At 39.5% G+C, this 26,883-nt stretch overlaps 1 protein-coding gene across 19 annotated transcripts; it reads right to left on the bottom strand.

The window, feature by feature from the left end:
• Positions 1-3: 3 nt before the first annotated feature.
• LOC143694147 (uncharacterized) lies at positions 4-26,802 on the bottom strand. 19 transcript variants are annotated; one of them, XR_013182429.1, is made up of 6 exons: positions 26,065-26,802; positions 24,410-25,144; positions 18,288-18,397; positions 17,731-17,812; positions 10,273-13,530; positions 4-948 (listed from the first exon to the last, which is right to left on the bottom strand). XR_013182429.1 is itself a non-coding variant. In XM_077178881.1 (4 exons), the coding sequence occupies exons 1-3, from the start codon at positions 26,220-26,222 to the stop codon at positions 18,308-18,310; spliced, it is 312 nt and encodes a 103-aa protein (XP_077034996.1). In that variant the 5' UTR covers positions 26,223-26,801; the 3' UTR covers positions 13,247-13,530; positions 18,288-18,307. The 19 variants fall into 19 exon arrangements, 2 of the variants coding, with proteins under 2 accessions (XP_077034997.1, XP_077034996.1); XR_013182430.1 differs by having other exon boundaries at positions 11,042-13,530; positions 26,065-26,800; XR_013182428.1 differs by lacking the exon at positions 4-948 and adding an exon at positions 7,232-10,190.
• Between the last annotated feature and the right edge of the window lie 81 nt (positions 26,803-26,883).

The raw sequence follows: 26,883 nt of genomic DNA, 5'->3' as shown, positions 1-26,883 counted from the left end.
AGATTGATTGTTTACCAAACCTATTTTAATTTTACTGTGTTTTTCATATAAACACATTCTAAAGAGCTACAGCCACGGAAAATTTAGGTACATCAACAGGTTGCTGGATGGTGCAGTTTTCAGTGGGCTGGGCCACTGTTTATCTTTTTTTACAGAAAACAATGAGTTTTTGGCTTACAACTCAGTGTTGTAATATGTTCCAGGACTTTGATGTGATTCACAGTCTGAAAAATACCAGTCCTATTGGTCTTGCTTTAAGCAATTGACTCCAAAAAATAGAAGCTACATGATTTTGAGAAGGCAGAGCATCTTGCCATTATCTTCTATGGACAGAGTGGCCTGTTACTGAGGCCAGATCCCTTCCAATAACTGACCAATTTTATTTAAAGCTAATTTCAGATATCCCTACCCTATGTTGAAATCTACAGGGCATGTATATATATAGGACCATAGGTATCCAAGTCTAGAATTTACACTCCAGTGAAGCCTCCAAAATTTTGTCTCTTTTCCCCATTCATTGAGTAAGTGCCTATATCTTTACAGTGCATCAATCTCTACTGTTGCAGCTTGCAAAGTCACCTAAATTCACATATCACTGGACCCAAACATAGCTATTTCAATGACAAATAAAAATATCAGTTGTATGTATCTGTTCCCCTTGTCTCCAATGAGAAAGATGAAGGGAGGAATGAGGTTTGACATAAGCCTGGGTGAGGTGAAGGGTCCAGCCAGCCACATTCAGATCCATGAATCTGGAACCTGTAGGGACAGTGGTCTCCTAGGGTGTACAACTGAAAAACCCAAGGAAGGACAGGCAGCGTTTCTCATGAGCCAGGACCCAAGATCCAGATGAGCATGGTTCCAGTGGCACAATGTGCTGTTTGTTGCTCAGCCCTGATGGTCGATGGTGCCCTTCTTCAGGATCAAGATCTGCTGAGGTCTAAGCAACTGAAGGAGGAAGAAACAGAATAGTCGAGTCAAATTTCTGTGACATTCTGCAGTAGAAGTGCTATGTCCCAGTCATATTACAGGCAATGTAAAGAAACTGCATTCAAGTTATAATCTGAAAAATGAAGAATGCCCAGAATAAAACAAATAAATAAATTCTAAACTTTGTGTCCAAAGTATGTGTTTGAGAGTTGTGATTTACAACTGGTTAGTCAGCTGCCCTGGCCCAACCATTTTATTCTGGAAGACTCAACTGCAAATACAACTAATACAGTAAAAAGTACTTTTAAAGTTATCTCTGAAGTATCTACACTTTATCCTTTTAGATTTTTAATGGATTTCACATGATATGTACAATTTTTGAGAACTGAAGTGCTACTTCTAATATTTCCAGTTAAATGAAATCTTTAAAATAGAAGGAGTGATAAAATAAAAATCTAAAATTATACTTAGCATTCTGAATGCAATTAGGACATTCAATTGATTTCTGAAGTTCCTACATGAGTGATCTACGGTGATATCATTCAGTACAACAGTAACAGGTGCCAAAAAAGTAATTTTAAACAAATGAATTTTATCACATTATCTGTTTTTTCCCTATTACAGCCACCTTTCCAAGTACTCCTGTGCAATTATCTAAAAGAAGGTATATCAAAAAGTACTTTGTTCCAAGATGTATTTCCATTTTTCATTACAAGATCACTGGAGTAACAGCATTGTTTACTCTCCTTTCTACAGAAGGATTTTATCACTGCTTGAAGACATGAAGAAGATAGTGTAAGAAGTGTACATGAATCCTATCCTTTAAACTACAGTTTTACTACAAGAATAAAATATACAGAAGAACTAGAAGGGATCTCCAGATGACACCTAATACATCCTCCTGCCTGCAGGAAGCAGTTTTTCAAATACTCTGATCTCACAGATCTCCAATTGAGATGGAAACTCCAAAGGCTTGCCAAGCAATCTATCCCCTAGCCTCACCATTAAAGTTTTCTGTAATTTTAAAAATAAATCTTCTCTGCTGTAATTTAGCCTATTACTTCTTGTTCTATCCAACAGGCAAAGGAAATAGATTGTTCTTTTCCTCCTTGGAACAACCTCTTGTATTATAGTGTCTTCATTCTATCTTCTCTGTCAGACTAAACGAACATAATTTATATCTTTTTTTTTCCTTTTAGGTTATAATTTCTACACTTCTTTTTTGTCATTCTCCTTTGGACTGCTTCCAGTTGATTGTCTTCTTTCCTCAAGTATGGTGTCTAAAACTGGACATGGTGTTAAAATTCAGTATGAAATTAAGATTTGTTAGTACCAGATTTCATCTAATTATTTAAATAATGAAGCTAATCATCTGCCAGGAGAAGGATACCAAAGCTCTCATTCTAGTAATTGTCCTGCTGGAAACCAAAGTCGAAAGTTAGATTAATTAAAGCACAATTCATTGAAAATCAATCTAAGGAAGCTTGTTTTCCTTTTAGATTTGTGTCTTAAGCCTGACTGACCAAACATCTAAGAAAACACAAACTCTGATTCAAGTTTGTTTGCATCACACTATTTCTATGAGCTTTCTGGTTTCACTAAGTGAAACTCCTATGGAGTCTTTCCCTCAGTGCTGTTTATCTGCCTGTAAGAGCGTATTTCCAGATTCATGAAAAAACAAACAGGGAAGCTTCCCAGATATGAGCCTCAGGGATGACAGCTGGAGTAGATGGGGGAAGAAGGAGCAGGAGGTGACAGCAACTGGACCATAAACAGCTGGTGCAGGTTTTAATGGCTGATTCAGGATTAGGCTGTGATTTTACTAGTTCTGTTGACTCTGACAAAACAGCCCCTACCATAAGCCCACCTCATCAGCTATTCTGAACAACAGCATGATTTCCTAAGCCCTTCTTCTCAAAGAGACTGCATGGTTTCCTTGCAACAGTTGTGAGCTCTATAAACAATGCCTTATTACACCCTATCTTGGTGTAGAGATTTTAGATCTCCTGTTGAATTTTAAAGTTTTAAATGAGACATGAATGTGAGAACATCTACTCTCTTTCTTTCTTCTTATCTGTCCTCCCTCATTTAATTGCTCTACTCTTCTCCCGAGAGAAAAATATACATGCTTTTGAGAGCAGGATCCTGCATTCAAAATGCTGTCCTTTATTCTGTTTTTACAGTAGTTTAAGTAATAAATCTTGTTTTATATAGGTGGATCCACTCAAGGATTACATAAGATATTCATTATCTGAGACAAAAGGTAAGCCTATTTATTCATTCCTGCAGGACTAAGGAATGAATACTTGTGTCACAAATGATGATATCAATTCCACTGTTAAGAGTTATGATTAAGAGTGACTCTGGGATTTTGGTCATATATAAGTAAGAGGGTAGTGGTGTTTCTATTTGCTTTAATTTGAAAAACTTCTGTAGCAGACAACATTTTATATAACCACTATTTTTAAATGTGTTTGATATTTCAGGTTACATTGAATACTGGGGATTTCAGGAACAATGCCATGAAACTTGAACAGTACATCAGCCTTAAGAAACTGCTTCAACCTATTGAGGAATTGTCACATTTGCTTATAGTTACTCCGGTAACTTTGATACTAAGGACTACACACACTGTTACTTTCAAGAAGCTGTCTTGCTATTATGAACCACCTCTTCAAAAGCATCTACCTTCTTTCCTAGTGATTATAGAGGAACTTTGGAGGTTATTCCTGCCACCAATTGTCCAACATTAGGTACTTAACAGGGCCTCCCTTTTTTTCTTTGCCAGAGTTAAGATACTTAAAATACAGTATATAATGTGATCAGTGAAGGATGGGAACCCGGAGACCAAATGGGAGAGGTGTAAAATCTCATGAAAAGATTTTCTACAGAGCAAGCAGTGACTGACCTGACAAATAAATCAGAGCAAGACCAGAGACAAAGCTGCTAAAACAGGCTGAAGAATAGAGCAGGCAGAAAGAGATATATATGATAGTGAGAGACAAAATCAGCTTGTCTTGGCTATGAAAGAACAGAGATAAGGACTGGAGGAACTGGAAGTGATTGGCAAAATGACTGGAGCCTTGAGCTCCTAGATCAAGGTCTTACTAAATAAAAAAGGTGTTAAACAGAAGCCCAGAAGAAGAACCTTATCAACTAAATTAGGAGAATTGGAGTAAGACACAAGGACAGGTATTAGAGCAGAGTGACAGAAGTTGAGGAGACAGTGGCAGACAAATACATAGCAGTGGAAAAAGACAGAAAAGTGTCTCAGCCTCAAGATTTATTCATTGTTAGAAAATGCAAGCTTCATCACCACCGAAGCTGGCCACATGAGAGGAGTAGACTACTTATGAGCTATTCCATCATATCCAGCTACCAGATGTGTGGTGTCTTCACATACAGCGTAGCAAAACAGAACTTGGTCACTATGAAAATTTTCTCCTTTTAATAGGTCTCAACTGGACATATAGTCAAAGTTTCTAGAGGTAAATAAAGCTGCTAAGCTACTTGCTTTGGTCTCACATCTACACAAACAGACTACACTACAGACTCTCTTTCAGTAATGACTTCAATTTTTATGTTTGAGTTCTTATTTGAAGATGGATAAAGGATTGGTAGTTACACGATTTAAAAAATCCACACCATTCCTATCTGAATTTCACTTTACTTTTGAAACACTGGCATATGCCTTTTTGTATGCCTTTTTTCCCTATGCATGTAACAGTTCTGTTCTACCCATAAAATTATCTGGTGTAAGTAAATTTCTGTCTTTATAATATTAATTCCATAAAGATATTTACACACCAACAATAAAGAAGCAAGATCACATTTTCTACCAATTTTTCCTTCTTTCACATCTCTTCCTAAGAATGAATGGGGCAAATTTCTAAAGTAGACAAGTTTGTGGACAAAGAACCCATAAAGTTTTGCTTAAACCACTGTAACAAATTGTTTTAACATTGTTTAATCTTTAAATACATTGAATGCATATAATGTAACTAAATAAAATGTGGGATGAATTTGCAGAAATTTCAATATTTGAGTTTTACTGGATGTGACCATGTAAACAGGATGTAATGTTTACTTACTATAAAGCCCATGTTAAGGACACCATAAAACAATGTTTTTCAAATTGCAATTAGTTAAAGACCAGGGAAAAGGCAAGGAGCACACCAGCTTCTTACAGGTGCAAAACTAGCCTACTGAATTCAGGCAGTGAAAAAATATTCCTGCAAGTGGACAACCTGCTTTAACCTGTGGATTTGGAGGAAGCAGAGATACAAGAGATTTTTGTTACTTGGCACCAGTTCTTGGAAGGTTCAAAGGTACTGCAGAGCTTCACCATCTCCAACAAGTGAGACACTTGTTGGTAGCTACTTGCATTTCTATGAACCTACACTTTTGCCACAAGGCAAGGAATCTTAGCCTTATTATCTTGACAGCCCTTCAAATCTGCTAGCTCACCTCTTAAGCCTAAATGAGATTCCCATTACAGGAAGCTCCCACCCTGCCTCACCTGCAGGCTGCACAACCCCTCCACTGAGAGCTTGGAAAAAGGCAGCTGAAGACAAGAGCACTTGGCACAGGCCAGATATGCTCCTCAGCATGCCCCAGTGGCACAGCAAGTAGGAAACTCCCCTGGAATGCAGCCATTCCCCACTAGCTTGCTTGGGCAGCTTCCTGATCAGAGGTTTCTGTGGAATCCACTCCCACTTCTCCTCCCACACTGCTAAGGAAGCCTCTGAACCTTGAGCTGGGCTGTGACTTCCTCCAGGCAAAGGGCATCCAGAATTACGCAGTGTGATGCAGAGCCGAGGAACAAATAACCGGTCTCCAGCATTTCAGCCATAAAGTGGGGGTGGAAGCATTCCTATCATGACCTGCCTGTTGACACAACTCCAGAGGAAAGAGTAGCTCCCATCCCAATTCATGCTACTTGAGATGATTAAAAAAAACCCAGACAACCAAACAGGATATCAATTAATTGCATTTAATGCCTCTGCTAATTTATTCTCTAATCTTCATCTGCAAGATAAAGCCTTCAAGGGCCATTCCTTCTGTGCCAAAACATGGTGCTAGTGGTTGCTGTAAGGACCTACAACTGCTCACCACTGCTTTGGGCCATCCACTCTTTTGTCATTTTCACCTACCTGCCAACAACATGCTAAAGGAAACATGGAATTGGGCATTATACAAACAACCCAATTGATATGAGGGACAGAGAAAATGGCACAATGTTTGGAGAAAACAACACGGCTTAGAAGTTCAGGAGCATTCTCCCCTTTCCTGTACCTTTTGATTCATCAGAACTATCTTTCTTCTCTCTCCTTTATCTAATGTATGTTTGCAGCTTCAACCCAATCTTTTCAAGTTCCTCTCTGTTCCTGAGAAGGAGCATAGTGCTAGGAGGTCCAGAATAAGAAGATGAGGTTGTTCCTCTGTTCACATGCCAGTAAACAAATTCACAGACAGAACTTAGCATGCATTATATAATAACATGCAGTCAGAATATGTACCCAATATGGATTTGGTACAACACTTGGAAAATTGTTTAGAATCTGTCAGCCAACTCAATCTAAAAGTTCTGAAGCTATTTGAAAGCAAGCTTGCTAAAGTGTAAATATGGCTCTCACTAGAGCCATTTTTCAATAAGAACACCAAAGGCACTTATTGCATTTAAATGCTGAATGCACCACTGACTCACATATTGACCATGACCAGTTCATACGCAGTAGAGTCCCCATACACAGCTGGCATTGCCAAGCTGGTAACTTACAGTTAACTCAGCAAGGCTGAGAGTTGTTGTCCCAATTGCAAATGCAATGCAAACTGCACTGCAAAATTCTTTTTAAGTGCTTCAATTCACTCTCAAACAAGTGAGGAGAAATATCAAGGGAATGTGAGGGTGGGATCCATCTCATCCACCTTGACATATCTACATCAATGAAGTTTAGAGAGTGATTCAACTGACTAAAAGTAGATGCCTGTTTTAAAATGAGTTGACTCACTTTATGGATAATATTGACTGTTTTGACTAGATCCCCATTGACCATGACTTCAAGCCTATCAGCTGCCTCTACACACTCTAAAACAGGAGAGAAATTCAATGAGTTTTCCTGAAGGCTAGGGATATTCCAGGACACGATCAAGTAAACTAGCAGCTAATATAGACTGTTTTCCAGTTCTCATTTTAGAGGAAATATCAATGATTCTACAGAGACATCACCAGAGCAGAAATTATACTAAGATAATATAGATAGTCATTAAGTAGGCATTAATTAAAAATGAGGGGGGAAAATGAGGTGGAAAGGAATGATTTATTTTTAAAATTTCCATAAGTATAAAGATGTGTTTTTTACAATGTTGTTTTATACTGTGCATATGCATACCAACCATATATACACGATTCATGAATATTCACTAAGAATCAACAAAGTATTTTAATGTAATCAAAGTGCTGGCACATTAGGAAGATCATATGTTTGATAGTTTTCAGATTATATCACAGGCTTTAAAATATTGCTTATAAAAATATTCTGATCTTGAAATTTCAAAGCTATTCAAATAGAAATTATTTTCTGAACTATGGGGAAAAAGACTTATAAGTGACAACTTTTTTAATAGAAGCATATTCTTGCGACCAGCATGTGAGTGATGCTTTTAGTGTATGCACTGAATATAGCATGGTTTTTGGATCATAGATCCTCGGCTAAAACAAAACTGAAGAGCCACATAATTTTTCTTACAGACCATGATCTAATTTAATCCAAGGGTTGAAATCTGATAAATATTTTTCCTTCCCCATTTGGCAAATCTCATTTCCCCTTCCCCACAATTCTAATAAAATATAAGCCAGCATGTTGATTTGTTAACAAACCATGGAGGAAAGGAAGAAGGTCTATATTCTAACTGCTTTATCATAGAGAAAGAGGCATCAAACTAATGATGAAATGCTGTATTTAAGACAAAATACAAGAAATATCTTCAAGTCATGAAACATTAAAAATAAGGAGGATTTTTTTCTTAAATATAAGGATTACGATTATCCACTCACTTATCCTGTTACCTACACCTGTGGAATCCGCTACAAAACTGTGAATCATTACACTAGAAGAAGGAAAAATATATTCCATTAAATATGTATCATGTTTATTAATTTTTAGTGACAAAAAGTTTTCTCATAAAATGTATAGAATTTGATCAGTCATGAAGAGATAATGACTTTTTTTCCCAAGCACTATGTGTGCTTGGGAAAAAAGGTGTATACTTTTGAATGTGCATAATTTTTAACAAAGTACTAAAATATATTAGCTTTTCAACCTATACAATTATTCTTGCAATGCATACCTATATTTACTGCCCTGCACAGCACAGAGTATAGCAACATCACCTTCTCATATAGTTTTGCTAATGCTGAAGTTAAGCAGAGTGTCTGAAAATGGAAATTAGCACCAATTAGAAAACAACTATCACCTAACTCCAAAAAGGGGCCAAATGTAACCATGTACACTAGCTACAAGTATGCATTCGCTATTATCAGATAGGAAACTCACAAAGGAAAACAACAATTTAAAGTCCTGAAAACAATAGGGCCTCTCCAAAACATCTGCCACTTCCTACAACCTCCAATCTCATCTTAGGACAACAGGAAAGAAAACATCCCTCAAAGCAATCCTGATCAATCATCCTCTTATGTCTTTCATGTCTTCAGGAGAGAAGCCTGCACTCTTTGAAAACAGATCCATTCTTTTTTAAGTTGACTATTAAGAACCAGATTCAAAAAGATATTCAGACCTTAGGGCTCTTCATTGAAACTTGCAGTTCTCAAAGGAAAACTCAGCTGCCATGTTTAAGTGTTGAAATGTGTAGGTGCCTCATCTTTGGCACTAGAGCTCTCTGACAATAAGGGTTGGAGCAAGTCTGCAGTGGTAAATTACTGCCATTTGCTGGTTTTTGCTCCTCTTCTCTGATGGACAAGTTGAAAGTGATCCCTGGAGGTCTGCTAGTTCAACTTCCCATTCAAAGCATCTCCTACTAAAGCAACTTGCTCAGTCAGGTTTTGAATTTCTTCAAGGTCTGAGATTCCACTATATTGACTTAAAGTCCATTCCAGCATTTGATTATATTAACAGTGAAAATGTTTTTCCTTACAGGCAGAATTTCCTGTATTGCAACTTGTGTCCATGAGCTCTTCTCCTGTCACTATACACCTCCAAGATAAGTTTGGATCTCTTTCCTCCATTCACCCTACCACACTCGGCTCATATGCACGTGCTTCAGCCTGTGTGATCTTAGTGACTCTGCTGCATTCAAAACCATGCGTCAGTCTCTTGTGCTGGGCAGCAAAAACAGTATTCCAGAAGCAGACTCTCAAGCACCAGAGAGAGGGAACAATTACTTCCCTAAACCTGCTGGTTACAGCTTGCTAATACAATGTGGGATGAGGCTGACCTTGTTTGCCCCAACTGCCAACTTGTGCTCATGTCCACCAGTACCACAGGTCCCTTTCTACAAAGCTGCTCTTCAGTCAGTTCATCTCCAGCATGTGCAAGACTTCTCACCTGTCTTTGCTGAGCTTGGTGAGACTTCTGGAAATGCATTCCTCCAGCTTGTCTTGGTCCCTCTAAGCAACAGCCCTGCCCTCTGGCATATCAACTCCCTCCCTGAAGGCTGGTATGATCCATGAATCTGCTGATAGTGCAAGCTCTCCCATTAGATCAGATCATTAGCAGTGAAGACACCGAACTGCATTTACCCCAGAATCTGTCCCTGAGGAGGACTGCCACTAGCAACCAGCTGTGGGATGGACTTTATACTGCCACTCACAACCTGTCTGGCCTGGAATTTCAACCAGTTTTCCATCCACTTTATAATCTGCTTATCCTGTCCATATTTTGACTGGTATCAAAGACCTTGGGAAAAGCTCTGCTAAAGGCAAGGTAAACAACATTCACGACTCTTCCCTCATCCATGGAATCAGTCCACTTCACAATCATCGATCAATCAGGTTCATCAGTGGCAATTTGCCCATGGTAAATTCATGCTGCCTATTTTTAATCACCTTCTTGCAGTTCATGAGCTCAGAAATGGTTTCCAGGAGGAAATATCTTCCAGGAGACTGAGGTTAGAGTTCTTAGCCTGTAGTTCCCTGGATCCTCTTTCTCGGCCTTATTGAAGATGGGTATGACATTTGCCTCTTCTGACCATCATGGACCTCTCCACTCACCACAGGGAAGTAGATGGGTAGCACACTCACGCTGCCATTGGCAAGATTTAGTATTTGTAGTCAGTCTAGAGTGCTCTGTTCATCCATACCAGCCTTGCACCACCTTTGCTTACCTTTCTTGACTTGGAAAGGACCAGTTCTGTGTTTTGAGAAGGTTGTTCTTGAAGTTCAACTAGCCGTGCCAGGGCACCTGATTGCTTCTCATGTGACCCTGTCCAACAGATTCCCAAACAAGCTGAAATTTGCCCTTTGGAAGTCAAGACTGGCAATTTTATTAGTTTTCTTGTTTATCTCAGGATTTTAAACTATAAAAACTCAAGAGTTGCAGCCAAAGCTGCCTTCAACCTCTACACTCTCAGACAGATTGTTCATGAGTAATAAGTAATTCCAACCAGGGCATCTCCTCTAGTTGCTTCACAAATCACCTATGTCAGGAAATTGTCATTGAATTTTCTGCACTTAAACCATGTTTCAAGTGCTGACATCTTTGGAACCTGGTGTTCCATAGAATAAGGAGTTGCACTTTCACTGTTTTGACAGCAGAGATCTCACTTCACCTCAAAAAACTGAATATCCTTATCACCTGCCACAGGGAATCTTGGGGAGAAGGCTCCTTTACCACAGCTGTAGTGCTGAGGAATAGTGTGGCTCTGATGCAAAGGGCTAGCAACATATCCCAAGGATAAATGTGATAAGGAGGTTAGAAACATGGTGCCAAGGCCTCTTGTGACAGGTGCTACCTTCATCACCTCTACTGAGGCTAGGAGTGGACAAGGAGACTAAGGGGACATTCTCAGGTTGATGAGCATAGCAGCCTTACTCATATTGAGTCCTATCCACTCACCAGCGTGGAAGTGGAACACACAGCACACCAAGACTCACCAGTGCCAAGGCTGGCATGTTTGCAAACACTTCACATTGGCTTTGAACAGATGCAGCAGCCCTGGATATGACTCCCTGTTGGCATATTTGACTTGCCAATGAGCTTCCTTTATAATTTCACGTGCCCAAGAAGTCTTGACATAGTGAGAATTAGAGCTGCTTCCTTGAGGGAAGACACCTTGGGAGAATGGCCCTATATTGATGCTGCAATAAAGAGTTTTGTTAGTTCACAGCTCCTGCTATTTAATGTGACCATAGAATTCTGAATTTAATGATGTCTACATAACTTTCCAAGTCTGTAATTCTGCTGTTCAAGGTCCTGAACTCTTCTTGTTCTAAAATGATGATGAACTAAACATTTATCAGAAATACATGACCTTCTGAGCAGTTAAGGCTCTTGGTTTGCACAGGAGATGGCAGGACCCAGACATTTTAGCCAGGTTGAGTGAAAAGTTGCCTTTGGAGAAAACTTGTAGAGACACATCCGTATCTTGAATGTTTAATAAACAGAAAACAACTCTCTCCCTGTCTGATATTCACCTCAGCACTGTCCCCAAGAGAAACTTGTGTGGGGCGCTCCTTAAAGCATATCCTACACAAAAAAGGGAAAAGTCTCTGAGCTTGAGTAATGGGAAATTGTTGGTCCTGAAGCTAACAGAGTCTCTGCCAGGAAGCATTTACATTCTTAAGCCAAGCTCTTTCAGTTACGTCCATGCACAACTTTATACATTAAAAATCCCATAATGTTATTGAAGATTTCACAAATATGCAGTTATTTTTTTAGATTACAGGAAAGTTCTCTTGAAATAGGAAAATACGCTGTGTGAAAACTGAGTTTGGTATCAGTTGAAGAGTCATGTTTAGTATCTCCATTTTTAATAATTAGCTGGTCTTGATTTTTCTTCTACCACTTAAGACAAATAAAACTTCAAATTGCTATTTGGAAAAAAAAAGATAAAAATTATTTGAAGGATCTTCAGTGAAATTAAAAACTTTAGTGGCTGTTAACTGTATGTGAAACACCAATGACTACAGTTAAAGAAAAATTGTGATGCTGCCCTCCCAATTCAGTCTTGGCAGTTCTGAAGCACCTGGCTCCTTTTATTATAGATGAATTGCAGAACTAGGGCCTGGTTTAGAAGGGAACTACAGTAAAGCAAGAGAGAAATTCTATCATAACAGCAAGTGCTTTATATAGTATTTCTCAGTTTCACGTGAAGCACAACAGCTGGGCTAGAAAAGTATGGACTTTTACCTAAAATATGACATTTCTGCTTTTAAAAAGAGGGAAATATAAGTTATCCTGTTTCTTCATTTCCATTCCTGACTTCCCATATCCTCTGCTTTACTCGCATAATAGATGCAGATTCTTTTTTATAATGTCTTATGATTTTTCACTGAATAATATTAATTGACTACTCTGAGCTTGTCTCAAGGTCTACACTGCACACATCTTTTCATTCATATGCAGAAGCATGTGATTTGTCCTTCTGGAGCCTTCCAAGGCTTTCAAGAAATTTAAAGTCATGCATGTACTGGGACTCTTACACAGGATTAGCCATTGCACTATTCTGCAGAAACTTAGCCATTAGCTGTGAAGGACAGAGGAGGTGTGAGGATGATGATGCTGCACTATTCTGGGCTCCAGACAAACCCTTCTGCATCACTGGAATGGTAAGAATTCCACTGTGAGCTGTTAGAAGAGCTACCTCTCCCCATTTTCCTAAAGCACAGCATGGATTTGATATAATTGCATGGGGAATTTAAAATCAACAGTTAAAAGCCTGTACTTCTTTTTCAGTTGCTTAACTTTACTGTTTGCAACATAAAATTAAATCTGGGATAAACTGCCATTTCATTCTCCCTTCCACACTTACGGGGGTGCCATGAATCTCCGGACAGATATTCTGTAGCTCCAGTGGCAAAGTGCTACTGAGAAGAGGCCAAGGAAGTGGAAGATGGAAAGAAGTCTAAAATGGATGAGAATTACCAAGAGTTAAAACTGAGGGGTCCATGGGAGGGCAGCAGTAGACAAGGCAGTGTTTTGGTACTTCATTATTCAAGTTTAATATTGACTGAAAACACTAATCCTCCCAAAATAAAGCCTGTGATATCATGTCCTCTGTCCCTCCCATCTATATGAAAACATGTAGAAAGCAAACCACTCCTACAACATCCCTTACTTGCAAGACTTTAGATGTGGAATTTATTCCATATATGCATTTATTTTAAAACTTGTCCATATAAAAATAAAGGGGGGAAAAAAGGATATAGGTAAGGAAAATCTAAATATAGATGAGTCATGTTCCAAAAGGTCCTATATTAGATTCTTCATAAGTGGAGGAGAGAAACTTCTTTCCAAATCTCAGTCTTGAAAATGCTCATCAGGCTCTCTTTATGCTCAACTTCGCTCCATCTCCAAGGCCTGCAGACTCCAAATTTTAGGTCTTTGGATGCAGCACAAAGTTTGGGGGCAAACAGACTCAAAGCTGGCAAAAGAAGGAAAATATAACACTGTTGTTATCAGCCAAAAAGCCTTTCCTAACTCATTGTTGTATCATCTGTGTCCATCCCACACGGACATGCTACATATAAAATGAAAGTTAGTTTTCTATTTCTGTTTTCTTAAAAACACCACAAGATGACAGTTGTACCCCAACCCCCCTGAAAAAGAAATAAGAGCACAGTTAACAATTCAGCCAGGTGCACTCCTTTCAAAATGCCTGTGACAACTGGGCTAAGCAAACTAGAGGAAATATTTATCAAAAGAGTAATCACTCTATCATCCTTTTAAAGAGCAACAAGGAAGTGCTAGCAGCACCTAACTGCCTTGACTTCAGATTTCTTCTACTCTTTCACCAGTATTAACAAGGGGGACAGCATTCTGTCCTGTTGTTATCTGATTAGTGTGGATGCTGGAGCCTTTGAAGGAGGACTAGAGGAAGAAGGAGTCCTGTCTTTCTCTGATTCTTATTTCTACATTCTCTTGCACTGATGCTGCCCTTTACACAGTGGTAGCAAGTCCATTTAAAAGACATTTTTTTCCTGTAAATTTTCAGCTGAATTAATCTTTATCTATGTTGCAGTACAGGTGTGTGAAATGCTAATGCCAAGAGGAAGGAATGGAGGACAAAGATGCATGATGTGCTTCTTTTTGGAGGCAGCACCTAGTTTAGGCTATTAAGAAATTGTGGAACAACTTGTTGTTACCTAACTACTAAGAGTGATTCCAGATCTTGCCATCAGTTTTGAGTATTTAGTGCATAACTGTAGAAAGCCATTTTGCTGGAGGGCAAAGCTATCACTAATATTCAGAAGCTAGCTACCAAGACTACAAAGGCTACAAATTCATAAACTACTAGTTTGGCAAGTCAACTGCTGCATTAGGATAGCAACATCATTATCTAAATTATTTATCTGCAGGTTTTCAGCATCAGGGATTTACCCCAAATCTCAGTTGTTCCTATAAGGAAACAGCACCATGAAAGACCCGTGTTGGTCAAGAGGACCTGTGGATACTGTGCACACATATTTTCATGTCTCAGAGGTGATCCCATTAAACAACTGCCTCCTTAGTTACATTACATTCCATATTTTGAGGAGATGTGATCTTTTGTATCAAAAATTGTCCAATAAAAGAGTTAGGAGTTGTCTGCTAAGATTTTTCTTCCCCAGAGGTTTAAGGGTCTCTTAAAGAACATGGAATATTTGTCCCCAAATAATTTTATGTATGCAGAGTCTCAAGTTAATACATAATCTGGCACATAACTCAAGAGTTACTTCCTGTAGTAGCTAGTTTGTGGTAATGACATGTCATTTCTGTAGATTGTGTAAACTGCTGGCACTGTTTTCATACTTCTATAAAATCTGTTTGCAGAGTTTGTACTTCTTCTTTCATTACAATTAGGCAGAAGTTCAAACAACAAAACTTTATTGCTCGTGTCTGTAAGTTAAATAACAACTGAAAAGTATAAAATGTTTTTAAACCAATATAACAATGTGCAAAACACTGGTAAGTTCTACTGAAATTACATTGTACTTTCAGAAGTGACTGACATGCAAAGGAGTAAGATAACTACTGTTTGTTTGCAGTTCTGCCATCTCCTCTTCACGCACTCTTATTTCTTGTCTAAGTGGTTCATCATGGAGTATATGAGAAAGACCTTAGTATGGCGAAACTCTGGGATCAAACACTACAAATGTATATACATTCAAACTGCGCTTTCTATCTTATATTCAGACCAAAAAATGTTAACAATCTATTTTTCTCTTCCATCTTTACAAAAATGCTTAAAACTCATTTTTTAGAGATCAAGATATATATGAAGTACTTTAAAGTTGTAAACTCTTAGTAAAAGTTAATTGGCAACATTGCTGCAGAACATGAGCTCAACTAGTGAGCTTCTTTGCAAGTATCTTTACTTACCATCTTTGAGTAGTAAATTGGCAGCAGTTTTGTCCAATTAATTTTGACATGAATGAAGGATGATGAAGTGAACTGCTTAATCAGTACTTAAATCCTCACTACTTTTAAACATCCATAAGACATTACACAGAACACTAGTACTCCAGTTTTAAGAGATGATCCAGCGTTTTTTGAGAAACGATGCTCAACTCCTGGACTCCAGTTCCAACAGATATACATGTATATACAAACCTCTTTTAGGTAAGTGAGTTCATGTCTTGGAAGTAATGCTGGGAGCTGTGACTTAAAGAGCTCCTGTTCTCTGGCTGATAGGTGGGGGCACCAGCACAAAGAACAGTGCACAAGCGGGCTGGTACAGTGCTGCGTTTGATAGTTTGTGCTCCAAATGTGCCACCCAAGATAGCTAGCCTGCAGTGGCCTCTACCCCTGACACACCCAGGCTCCTGCACATGCCTATTTACTACTTCCTTTCTAAATGTTAAACTTCCCATAACTTTATTTGCATTTACAAAGCTGTGGGTGTTAATATTTACAGCTACTCCATATTAAAGATCAGCAAGCTTTACGAAGGCAGTAACAAACCAATTAGGTGATCAGTGGCTTTGTTTTAGCTATTTTAAAATTTGTTCATAACATCCAGTGCACAGTACTATGGTGTGGCAATGGACAAAACTCCATCAAACAGGACACCACTTTCAAAACACCTAGAAAGCTGTGGTGTTTCAATGTGCATGACAGCTTTATAAAATGCTGGCAACTGCACAGCATATGTTTTGTGGTGGAGTTTGGTCATACTAAGGCAGGGGGAGATGTGCTGAGCTACCAAAAGGCCATTTAGAATCCTGTCTGCCAATTTTTCCTTCAGAAATTTGCTAACATTGCATCCCCACACTTTCCATGAAAAGATGGTGAAGAATACTGAAGCTGCTTCAACGATTTGTTTGAGAAGTGCCTGATTCCCTCCAGCCAGTGCTGAACCAGTTGCAGGCATATAGAAGTCAGCTTCACTGACCTCTATACTTAGGAACCACAACCGGTCATTAAAACCAGGAAGAAAAAACAAAAAGCAAGTCCTTCTTTCTGCCTCTTCCCTGGAACCAGATGTTGAGAATACCATCCAAATACCCAGTGGAGTATTCAATGAAAAGATTTTTTTACATAACAGTATTATTGAATTCAAGCCATAAACCTCTTTATTCTACAGTAATTGTGCATATGAAGATCATATACTGGAATTGGAAACTCTTCCCTTTCCACAACTATAGGTTTGGGGTGTTTTGGTTTTTTTTTTGTTTTGGGATTTTTTTGTGCTTTTTGGGTTTGGTTGGTTTCTTGTTTGGCTGGGGTTTTTCAGGGCTTTTTTTGTGTTGCCCCCCTCCTCAAGAAAGAGGTATGTGACCATGGAGTAGCCTTTGGTGTTCTAATCACAAGACATGTCTCGAACATTTTGTGACAATGAGATGTGGAGGGGGTAAGGAGAAATCAAGCAAACAGCTGTGTAAAGCTCATCTATCATTCTCAGACTTAACTGAAGCCAGTAGTAGCAAAGTGAGAACAAAACAAACGCTAGCCATTCATCAGTCAGTCCTTCCTTAAAACTTAAACAAATAAATAGAAATTAAAAAGGCAGACAGTACTTACAAGGCTAAGCCTTTGCTAGCAATGGAGCCACCAGAACCTTTTGAGCAGAGATTAGCAAACTAAGTAACCTTCTGGGAATTCTCCCATGTCATTTGGCTAGTTAATAAAACTGTTCCATTCTTTGACTGTGGTCCTGTAACAAGTTAGAACTGGATGTGGCGATCACAGCTCTGCACAGTAAAGGGATACAGTCTGAAAACTCCTGAAGACTCAGTCTGTGTACCTAATACAACTGCTTCAGCTACCCAGAGACCTAAACTCGTTGGAGGAAGCCAGAACCAAGAATTACCACTGCAAAGAGTATTTTTTACTACTTAGATTAGAAGTACAGGACTTGCTACCTTCCTCTCATGTAATGTCTCTGTACTGGAGGACAGTGTTATTCTGAATCATATGCATTATACTGGAATAAGCTAAGTATATTAAAGGATAGCTGACTTTCTATATTTGAGCTCAGTACAGGTATTTTGCAATGACATTGTATATGACTATAAATGCAAACACAGCCAAACAGCTACTAGGATATGTTTTTGGGGTTGAAATTCAATAGAGCTTCAGGTTTTAAAACACATTATTAGAAGAAACAATTGAAAATATGCTGGTTTTTTGACTTTAATACTACCTGAGTTTAAATTTTCCAGGTCACGTGTCTGCCTCAAGCTGATGTTTTCAAAAGAACGTTTTAACAAAATCCAGGTGTGAAACTGAGGAAGGAAAAGAACTCCCATTTTTACTCAAGTACATAAAAAACCCTCATAATGTACCTGAAAAGGCCTTTACTTTTAAGAGAGAATTTGGAATTTAGTGGGAGGGTAGCCTTTGAATCAGAAATATGCCTTTTGGGCAGTTTTCCTATTGAACAATGTGATAAAGCTAAAAGCTCTTAAATCTCAAGCTGTACATGTACAGTAAAAATAGTAATAATGAAAAATATATTAAGAGCTAGAAGCTGGGTTTTCTGAAAAACCTGTGGCATCAGTAATGCTGCAGGTTGGTCCTTTCAGAGTTCCTCCTACCTAAGGCAGTAGCAGGGACATTCAGGCTGGGGCTCTGCTGTGTTCCGTGCTCCCTCTTCTGGCACCCAGGCCCCACCAAAAGCCAGCAGCTGCCTCGGGGGGAGGGAGGGAGGGATAGGGGATGTTGGGAAGCTACTGCAAATGCATCCTGTTGGGTACACACCACTTCTATTTCTGGCTTTATCAGGGATTTACAGAGCAGCGAGTTTCTTGTATCGAACTGGAGGCCTCTAACGAAGTGCTTCTCGTTTTCTGAGCTCTATATTCAAGTCGCTGGAAAATAAATGCAGAAATATCAAGGAGAATCTACCATAGGCATACAGCCTTCTCAGCACTGCAAATGCTCTGAGGAACAGAGCATCCCAATAATGCTGCACCAGGAAAAGCCCCAATAATGCAGATAGGACCACAGCATGTACCCACAAATTCAACAAAAAGCCTATCGCTGAATTTAACACAGCTCTAAAATTATGGCTAGCACTCCTACTGCTGAACAACCTCTACCCTCAAATAACCTGTACATTATATTCAGTGAAACTGTGCTTTGATTAAATGAAAACCAACCCAATTTAGCAGCCATTCTTTTATTGAATCCCTCTATGCCTTAGCTTTCTTAGCAATATAGTGATGATAATGCTACTAGTTCAGAATTTTGGGTACTCATTAGTATGAGCATTCAGATACTCTCCTAATGATTACTCTAGAAAAGCCTGCAGGAAAAGCAAAAAAAAAAATGGGTATGCAGATAAACACTTAACATCAGATACAGAGAAATAACTTTTCTATTTTTTTAATTCAGTGAGAAGTTTCCATCTCCAACTGAAGGATCTTGCATTAAAAAAGTGATTGTATATTTAAGGATTATCATGATACACATGCATGATGTCACAGATGGAAAACTTAAGCAATGAGCACCGAATTCTTCCACTTAATTTTCATATATGTTAAGGTTTGCATGTAATTATAGGTAATTTTATGTTCAGACGCAAACAGGAAATATTAGATTTTTATTTAATGTCAAGAACTCTCTGGCAGATAAAAAAATTAGTAAATTGAATGTCTATGTGTTTTCTTCTATAAATTAATAAATTGATCCTGAGATTAACTTGGCTGCAGCTAGTTACCCAAATATTTTTAAAAAAATATTATAAATATCTTCGAAAACGTAATTTGCGTATTTTGGCAAACGGAGATGACCCCTCAGAACAAAAATTAAATTACTTGAGTAAATTCACAATATCAAATATATACTGTATAGTATATACATAATTTCTGTCTATTACTGCAAACATAACACAAACACCTGACTTAAGGATACACAACTCCATTTTCATAACATCTAAGCACAATTAATTCCAATAGAACACCATGGATGCTGTGTAATAGCTTGGTAACCTCTCAAAGGAAAAACTGTGACATTATTTAATTTTCCTAAAGCAAAGTGAAGAATGAGCCCGGACTTATTAAAATAGAGGTAACAGATGAAACACAATATTCTCAGGGTTTCATTTACAGATAGGCTTAATTCACCTTTATTGTCTTATAAATCTAGCCAAACTTGTAGCATTAAAGAAAAAAATAATCTATATTGACTTTGTAAAGTATCAGTAGAGAAACTTTGTGAAGGATGAAACAAGACAGGAGGAAGTTTGATTCTGAGAGACCACACTGTAAGTTCAGGCCACTCCTGTTAATGCTGGGGAACTTACTACAAAGCAGTCTGTGGTGCAGCATGTGACTCAAGCCACAGGGAAGTTCCTGTTCAAAAAACTGGAATAAAATACTTAGAACAATAAAGAAGTCTAATGTCTTGATTTGTAATAAAGTGTGAATAGTACTTAATATTCCCAAATCAGCAAAAGATACAAACAAACTTTAGGGTAAATGCACCTAAGGAGATGTCTATCTAAAGTCACCTGTGACACTGCTCGAAAGCACAGAGAGAGGGAGTTGTCCCACTCAAAATTATCAGATTTTACTCACTCCCTTGCTCAAGTCCCCACTTTCTTTCCTCTCCCTTTTTTGTTCTTCAGCAGGAGTGCTAGAATTTTTCCAGCTTCTTGACTGTTTTCTATTACAAGCGAGGGAGTTTCATGGAGGGAAGAGACCTTTCCCCAGTGTGCCGTTTCCCCACACCGCACACAAGCTAGATAAGGACAAGGCTAAGCAGACTGGCTTGCGCAACACGTTTGAACACGGCTCCACCCCAAATACCCAGACTGCACTTTTGCCTTTTGGTAGAGGGTTAGGGAACTATGCTCACTCCTCTCTCAACACTGTTAAGTGCATCTCAGCTGAGAACCACTCACCCTGCTCTGTGCATCAACTGCTCTTAAACATAAGGACCTTGAGATCCTCAGAAGCCCCAAAATATATATATATTTAATATATAATATATTAAAACATATATTATATATATTTTTTATTATTATTTTTATACATACATACATACATACATATATATATATATATAGGTGCACGCCATTTCTACATTTTCCTAAGTGATTTTCATTGCTTACAAACAGAGTTTGCAGCAAGATTCTGGGTAAGACAGATCTCACATTAAGGTTCAAAATTCAAAAGTAGTAGCAGCTCAGCCTAATAAACGTTTTTATAATATCTGGAGGCTAACAGTCATAGATTCCCCCAAGAGCTTTAAATGCTATCCTCTTTCGGCAAGCAAGAGGAACTGATACTCGACTACATTTGATAACTCTTCATAGTAAACAACTTCAAAAACTATTTCTCATTAGCTTTTTTTTTTCAGCTATATTAGACACTACTGTAGTTAAAAAATTAAGTCCTAGGTTTTAAGTGTGATTTTCAAATTAGCTATCACACCACCATTTTACCAATGCACTAAGTTTGAGAGGATTTGTTTTCCAGTTACTCTGAAAATAAAAACACTTCCTTTTATCTGGGCAACACAACAGATATGCAATGAACTATCAGCAGTCTATAAGGCCAAATCCAAATTGAGCATATCACCAACAGATACACTGAGACTCATAATTGGACAACAGCAAATTTCTTCCTTTTAAAGTACATGTGTGAGTATTCATGTGTTTTCACTGCTTTAAGTTCTTGATTTGCTTGGGCAATTTTAATATATTACTTAGGTTATATGTTATTTGGCCAGTATTTATTTTATTTACTATTTTTCAGAAGTGTTCTTCCAGCATATATTACATTGAAATGCATAAATTTTCACATGTATTGTCTGTCCACACATTCACAGTTGCACAAATTACTTCCCTTTTCATTTATGCCCATATGCAAGTTAGGTAAGGCAACTGCTTACTCAGAGAAATTTCAACATAATTTTAGCTACTGTTGACTGTCATTTGAATTGGTAAAAATATAAAGATGAGACAGTCCTATGTGACAATGAAATATTGCTGGCAAATCTGCAATACTGAGAACTCTCCTACTAGTAGAATTTCACCACTTTTACTTATAACAAACATCATAAAGTTATTAGGTTTGGTTTGGCTTTAAATTAATTGGACCGTCCCTGTCCAAGTATGACACCATAATTCTTAATCTACAAAAACCCTTTGACAAATTTAATCTGATCATTTCTGTATTTCTGAGCATGGTTCCTTTTTAACATTCAGAAGAACTCTCTCGGTTTTGCATCTCAATCAAACTTTCACACATTGAACCAGAAACATGAATCACACTAGTGCTATTTCAGGGAACAGTGTACAGCTATAGTGGCAGGGGGAAGTGTGCCATCCACCAGATCACACTGACACAGAGGTCATCATAAAGTAATGTGTGAGATTAAAGGTAAACATAATTTACTAAGAACAAATACTTTTTTTTTTTTTTTTTAAGAAAAAACCTGCACCCATTTGCTGTCAGGACATTCATGACTTCTGTGCTACACACCAATGCTTGCTAGAACACCAAAACATTTTCTGCCATTGAGGCCTTAATCTGCATTACAGTTATGATAACCTAAAGCATCTTTTTTTTTTTTTTTGCCTGCAAGAAAATGATATGAATTTGACAATCTTTCTAAACTTACTGCTGAAGTATTGCAAACCTAGAGTGTTCAGAACACCTAAGTCAGGACTCACAAAAGAATTAGGATTTCAAAAGTATAGCAGTTTTGAAATCGAGTGGGAATGCATTTATGTATTTATTTTTACTTCTCCTTCAGTTGCATTTAGGGTTTTCCTGCTTTGTGTTTCATACTTCATTGCACAACTGAAAAACCATCCACTTTGAAGTGCTTATAACTTAAGAGTTTAGATGACCGTGAAACTCACTAATTCCAAGAGGTGGACCTTTGTGAAGAACAGCAAGTATTAAAAAATTACAGTACTTACAGACAGCATTTTTATGTGTTTAATCAACACTTGGGTATTTTCAATAGTGTTTATGCAGCCAAAATTTCCCTCTGTTTTATTTCCTGAGTAGTAATTCCATAAAGTTGAAATGAGGAACGTGCACATCCTGTTGGAAGACTTAGGAGGGTAAGTGTCATAAATTATTTAAATAAACAGTTTACGAAGGTGGGTCTTTTCAATGTAAAAGTGTTTTAAATTTTTTTTAAGATTATCTAACTCAACCCTCCTGAGGTAGTTAAGTTCCAATAACTGTACTGAAAATTGTAAGCAAGTGTGCAGCAGTAGCCTGTAATGCTGGACCTCCACTTTCCCACCTTTACTATGCTATTTAGGATTTAATTTCATGCATAAGACCTTTCACTTATGATTTAATGGTGTACCATTGAAGACTAGTCACTTATGGTCTATACTAAGTAGCAGTATCTTTAAAAGAAACTACACTAAAATCTAATAAAGGATTTTGAAGTATTATTCAGTCACAAGGGGTAGGGCTTACTGAAGAAACCCCTCCCTGTTGAAGTGTGCATTTACCACAGCAAGTTAAGCAAACAGTAAAGTCTTTAGCCCAGCATATACAGTTGCTCCAACACTTTAACATTTTTTATTCAATATGGCTGAGCTACATGCTACTAAAATTTGCCAACTTTGCCTTTCTGATGCTCTCCTCTAGCAGAAGTTCATCCTGTAATTCCTGTGCTTATTTTTACATTGCACCTCTACTATATACTAGTCTTAAGAGGGAATTCACTGGATTCTGTAGTCCATCTAATAGGCTGCATTTTCAAAACTCATGTATATAGCACATGCACATACACATAAACAAAATTAACTTCAGTTTTGAAGGATTTACAGTTTACTGTTTAATACAAGTAGCATATAGCTAGTGATACTAGTTACACTCACCAGAACATAATGTTGCCACAATTCAAGAGCAGCACAAGCAAAAATGGAAATGAGTGAGAATATTTCACCCACCAGAAAGCAAATGCAGAGTTAGTGGCACACAGAGAAGAGCAACGGTAGTGTGCTCTCTCTAAAGCAGCAATACTGAAGACAAGCAATAAGCCCAAAATTTAGTATTAAAGATTAAAAAAAAAAAACCCAAAAAAACCCTCAAACAAAAAAAAACCCCAAAGATAAAAACAAAACAAAACAAACAAACAAAAAAAACCCCAAAACCCAAAACAAACAACAAAAAACCCCTACAACACAGGATACAGCTGCTAGAACAGAACATTCACTTAACATAGCTATACTTAAAAAACTCCAACCAACAGAGAGGCCAAAAACCCATGCAAGCAGCACTGAATAGTGACGATTTGGGTACTGAACCTATCCTGTCTGTCTGCAAGAATTCTCTAATATTTATACACTGAAATTCACTGTATACAGGAACATTTACAAACAGTACAGGTTTTATTTTACAAATAAACTCAAATTGCATTGACAAATACTATACAGAGAATAATAAAAGGACCTTTTACTAAATAGCAAGATTTTTTCCTTTTTCCTACTTTTGATCTTTGACTGTTTAGTATGCAACAAGATATTTCAAAACTCCTTAATATCAAGGTAATTTTGGTACAGTTAAAAATTATAACTTACATCAGAAATAGGTAATTTCCTTTATTTAATACTATTTAAAAGCATGCATATTAAGACAAATAGATCAGAAAAAAAAAAGTCTTAATGCACAAGCCTCTTCTCTATCTAAAAAACGGAGGAGCCCCGTTTACAAACATAAAACAAACAAGCCCGGTGGTGTCATACTAGAATCAGCTTCACAACCTTATCGTAAGGGATCTCTACCTGTTTCAGCTATAAGCCGAATAACCAAGCTATAACAACCAAGACATCGTTAATGTAAAACAGTAATTACTACCAAGCTAGCATCGCAAGATCAGAGTCCAATACAGACATTTTGTACCTTGGTGCTGGATAATGTTACTTGAAGCATCAGCCTAATAGCCGGTTTATTCATAAGGCACGCACTAAAATGAAACAAACAGTAATTAAGTGCTGACAGTGACCTAGTTAGCTACACAAGGAGCTCGATCGTCCTGTCATTCATTACAGGTTCGCCGGAATCCGACAGGAACGGCCCCGTCCGCCCGGGCAGCGCGGGAGCGGGGCGCAGCGCCCCCCGTGCGGGCAGCCCCGGCCTCCGGCCCGGCGTCGCCAGCCGCTCCTGCAGCCCCCGGGTATCCGCAGCCCCCGGGTCTCCGGGAGCTACGTCCCGGCGAGGGCAGCGCCAAGGCCGCCTGCCTTGGCCTTCGCCTTCCCCTCCCCCGCGCCGCAGCTCCGGCAGTTCCGCGCTGGGATAACGCAGCCTCTGACTCGCTCACTGCTCGCGTCCCCCTTCACCTCCCTCTCCTCCCTCCCCCAACGCGCGCGCTCCAGAGTCTTCTCTCAGCGGCAGGAGGGCGGTGAAATCCTCCGCTCTCCTCCCTCCGCGCTCCGTAACGCGAACGAGCCGCCGCCTTCTGTTCCTCAGCCTCGGCCAAGTCGGTGTTTGTTGACAGGCTCTGCCGGGCACAAAATGGGGCTGCCGCTTCCATGGGCGCCGCCATTTTGTGAGGAGCCGTTGCACTCCCTTGCAGCAGCCGCAGCCTCAGTCGCGACGGCCGCGGCAGCCCAGGCGCGCCGGAGCGGCGGCCGGGGTCTGTGTAATGGTTGAATAAAGTGACCCCATCTAGGGAATCCCCGGCTGACAGTTACGTAAGGGACCGTGCGCAATTGCTGTGCTTAGCATGGAAACCCACCTAGCCCTGCTACGCAACTTGCCTGTCCTCCCCTCTGCCTCCCGCTCCCCTCACAGGGCGCCCGGGCGAGCGGTGACTCACCTCTGCCGACCGCCCCTCGCGGAGGGGAGACCCCCTGCTTTTAAGGAATTTTTAAGGCATGATTAAAAACCACCGCCCTCCCGTGAAGGGAGGTTTGACTGTGCGTCTAAAACAGCGATTTAGCCCCCCAGTCGCTTGTTTTAAACCTCTCTGATTTGTATTATCCTGGCTTTGACAGTCTTACGCATACTGTAGCTGAAATAGCAGAAGCTCAGAGTGTCAGAGACAGGAGCTGCAGACCAAGATCTGAAGGTCTAATTTTAGGGGGGAGGAGGGAAGGCTCTTAATGCTACAGTGAATAAGACACTATGCATTTCATATTCTGAAATCCACACACCACCAACTTTCAGTATAGAGTGTTAATTTGAAACTCCGGTATTTCTCTGTCCTTTTCCCCCAGATCATGAACCCAGGGCAAAGCTTACCAAGCTTTATTGTATCTGTCTCTATATTCAAGCTGATACAACAAACAAGTCAAAAGGAAAAAAAATATTTGAAAAAATATTGTTTTCTGAAGTTAGTACATGGAATAGAAAGGAATTGCAGGTTTCCTTCTTTAAGTGCTCACTGGAGGCCATCATATGCCATTGATTCTAAAACACAGCTCCTTACTGACTTCATTGAGTTCTGCTTTAAAAACCCCCAACCCTGTAGGCCCGCTCTAGCTTTGGATTTCAGTGTAGAGGTTGCGAGGGGCAAATATTCCTTCAGAGTCTCTTAAACTGGAGCAAGCACTCACCTGCAGCTGTTTGCATGCCAGGGAAGGACAAATGCCCACCTGGGCACTGCTTGCTTTACCTGAGGAGCAAAGGTTTGATGGAAGGCACACTTCACCCCATGGACCCTTTCTTGCTCCTGTTTACCCCAAGTGGCACCAAGCTCCACCGTGGTCGGCATGCAGGTCTTCTCCTGGTTTCCCAAGTGGAAAACACGTCTGGAGGGGAGTGTTTACAAACACTGCGCACACCACAGGCAGAGGGCTAGCAGCTTGTAGTGCCAGTGGGGGCTGCTGCCCATCCGGGGTGAGGGCCAAGACCTTCCTCCTCCATTAATTTTGTGCTGCGTGTTCCATTTGTCAATGTACAGAAAGATATGAGCGGCTTAGATTGTGTACAGCAGTCTTGCGGCACTTAGGTTACAGGCTGTAGTATCTCAAGAGAAAGAAGGAATAAGAAATATTCATGGAGTGACCCTGAGCCTAGGTTCCTACCGACAAACCTCTCCAGGGCACCTCCTACTCGGGGGAGCACTCGGCATTCTCCTCTGGGGAGTTTTAGAGCCCTCATGCCTCGAAATCAGGGGTTCCTGCTGCCCCCCCCCGCCCCCGCCGTGCCATCCGGGGCGACTTCCTGCCCTTGGAAACACCTCGGCCCAGGGGACTCGGAAAGTTTTCCGAAAGTCCACATCCCACCAGTGCCCCCTTCGGTTGTTGTTTTCTCTCCCCTTGTACTCAGGGCGTTGGGTTTAGTCCAATTAAAAAATTCGTCCCCGCTTTCCAAATCCACCTTTCCCGCCCCCCCGCCCCCCCCCCCACCCCCCCCGCCGGCAGCCAGCGGAG

This window comes from Agelaius phoeniceus, chromosome 5 (genome assembly GCF_051311805.1).
Source record: "Agelaius phoeniceus isolate bAgePho1 chromosome 5, bAgePho1.hap1, whole genome shotgun sequence".
NCBI classification, from domain to species: Eukaryota; Metazoa; Chordata; class Aves; order Passeriformes; family Icteridae; genus Agelaius; species Agelaius phoeniceus.
Note: the sequence above shows the minus strand (reverse complement) of the source record. Positions and strands in the feature narration are given on the sequence as shown.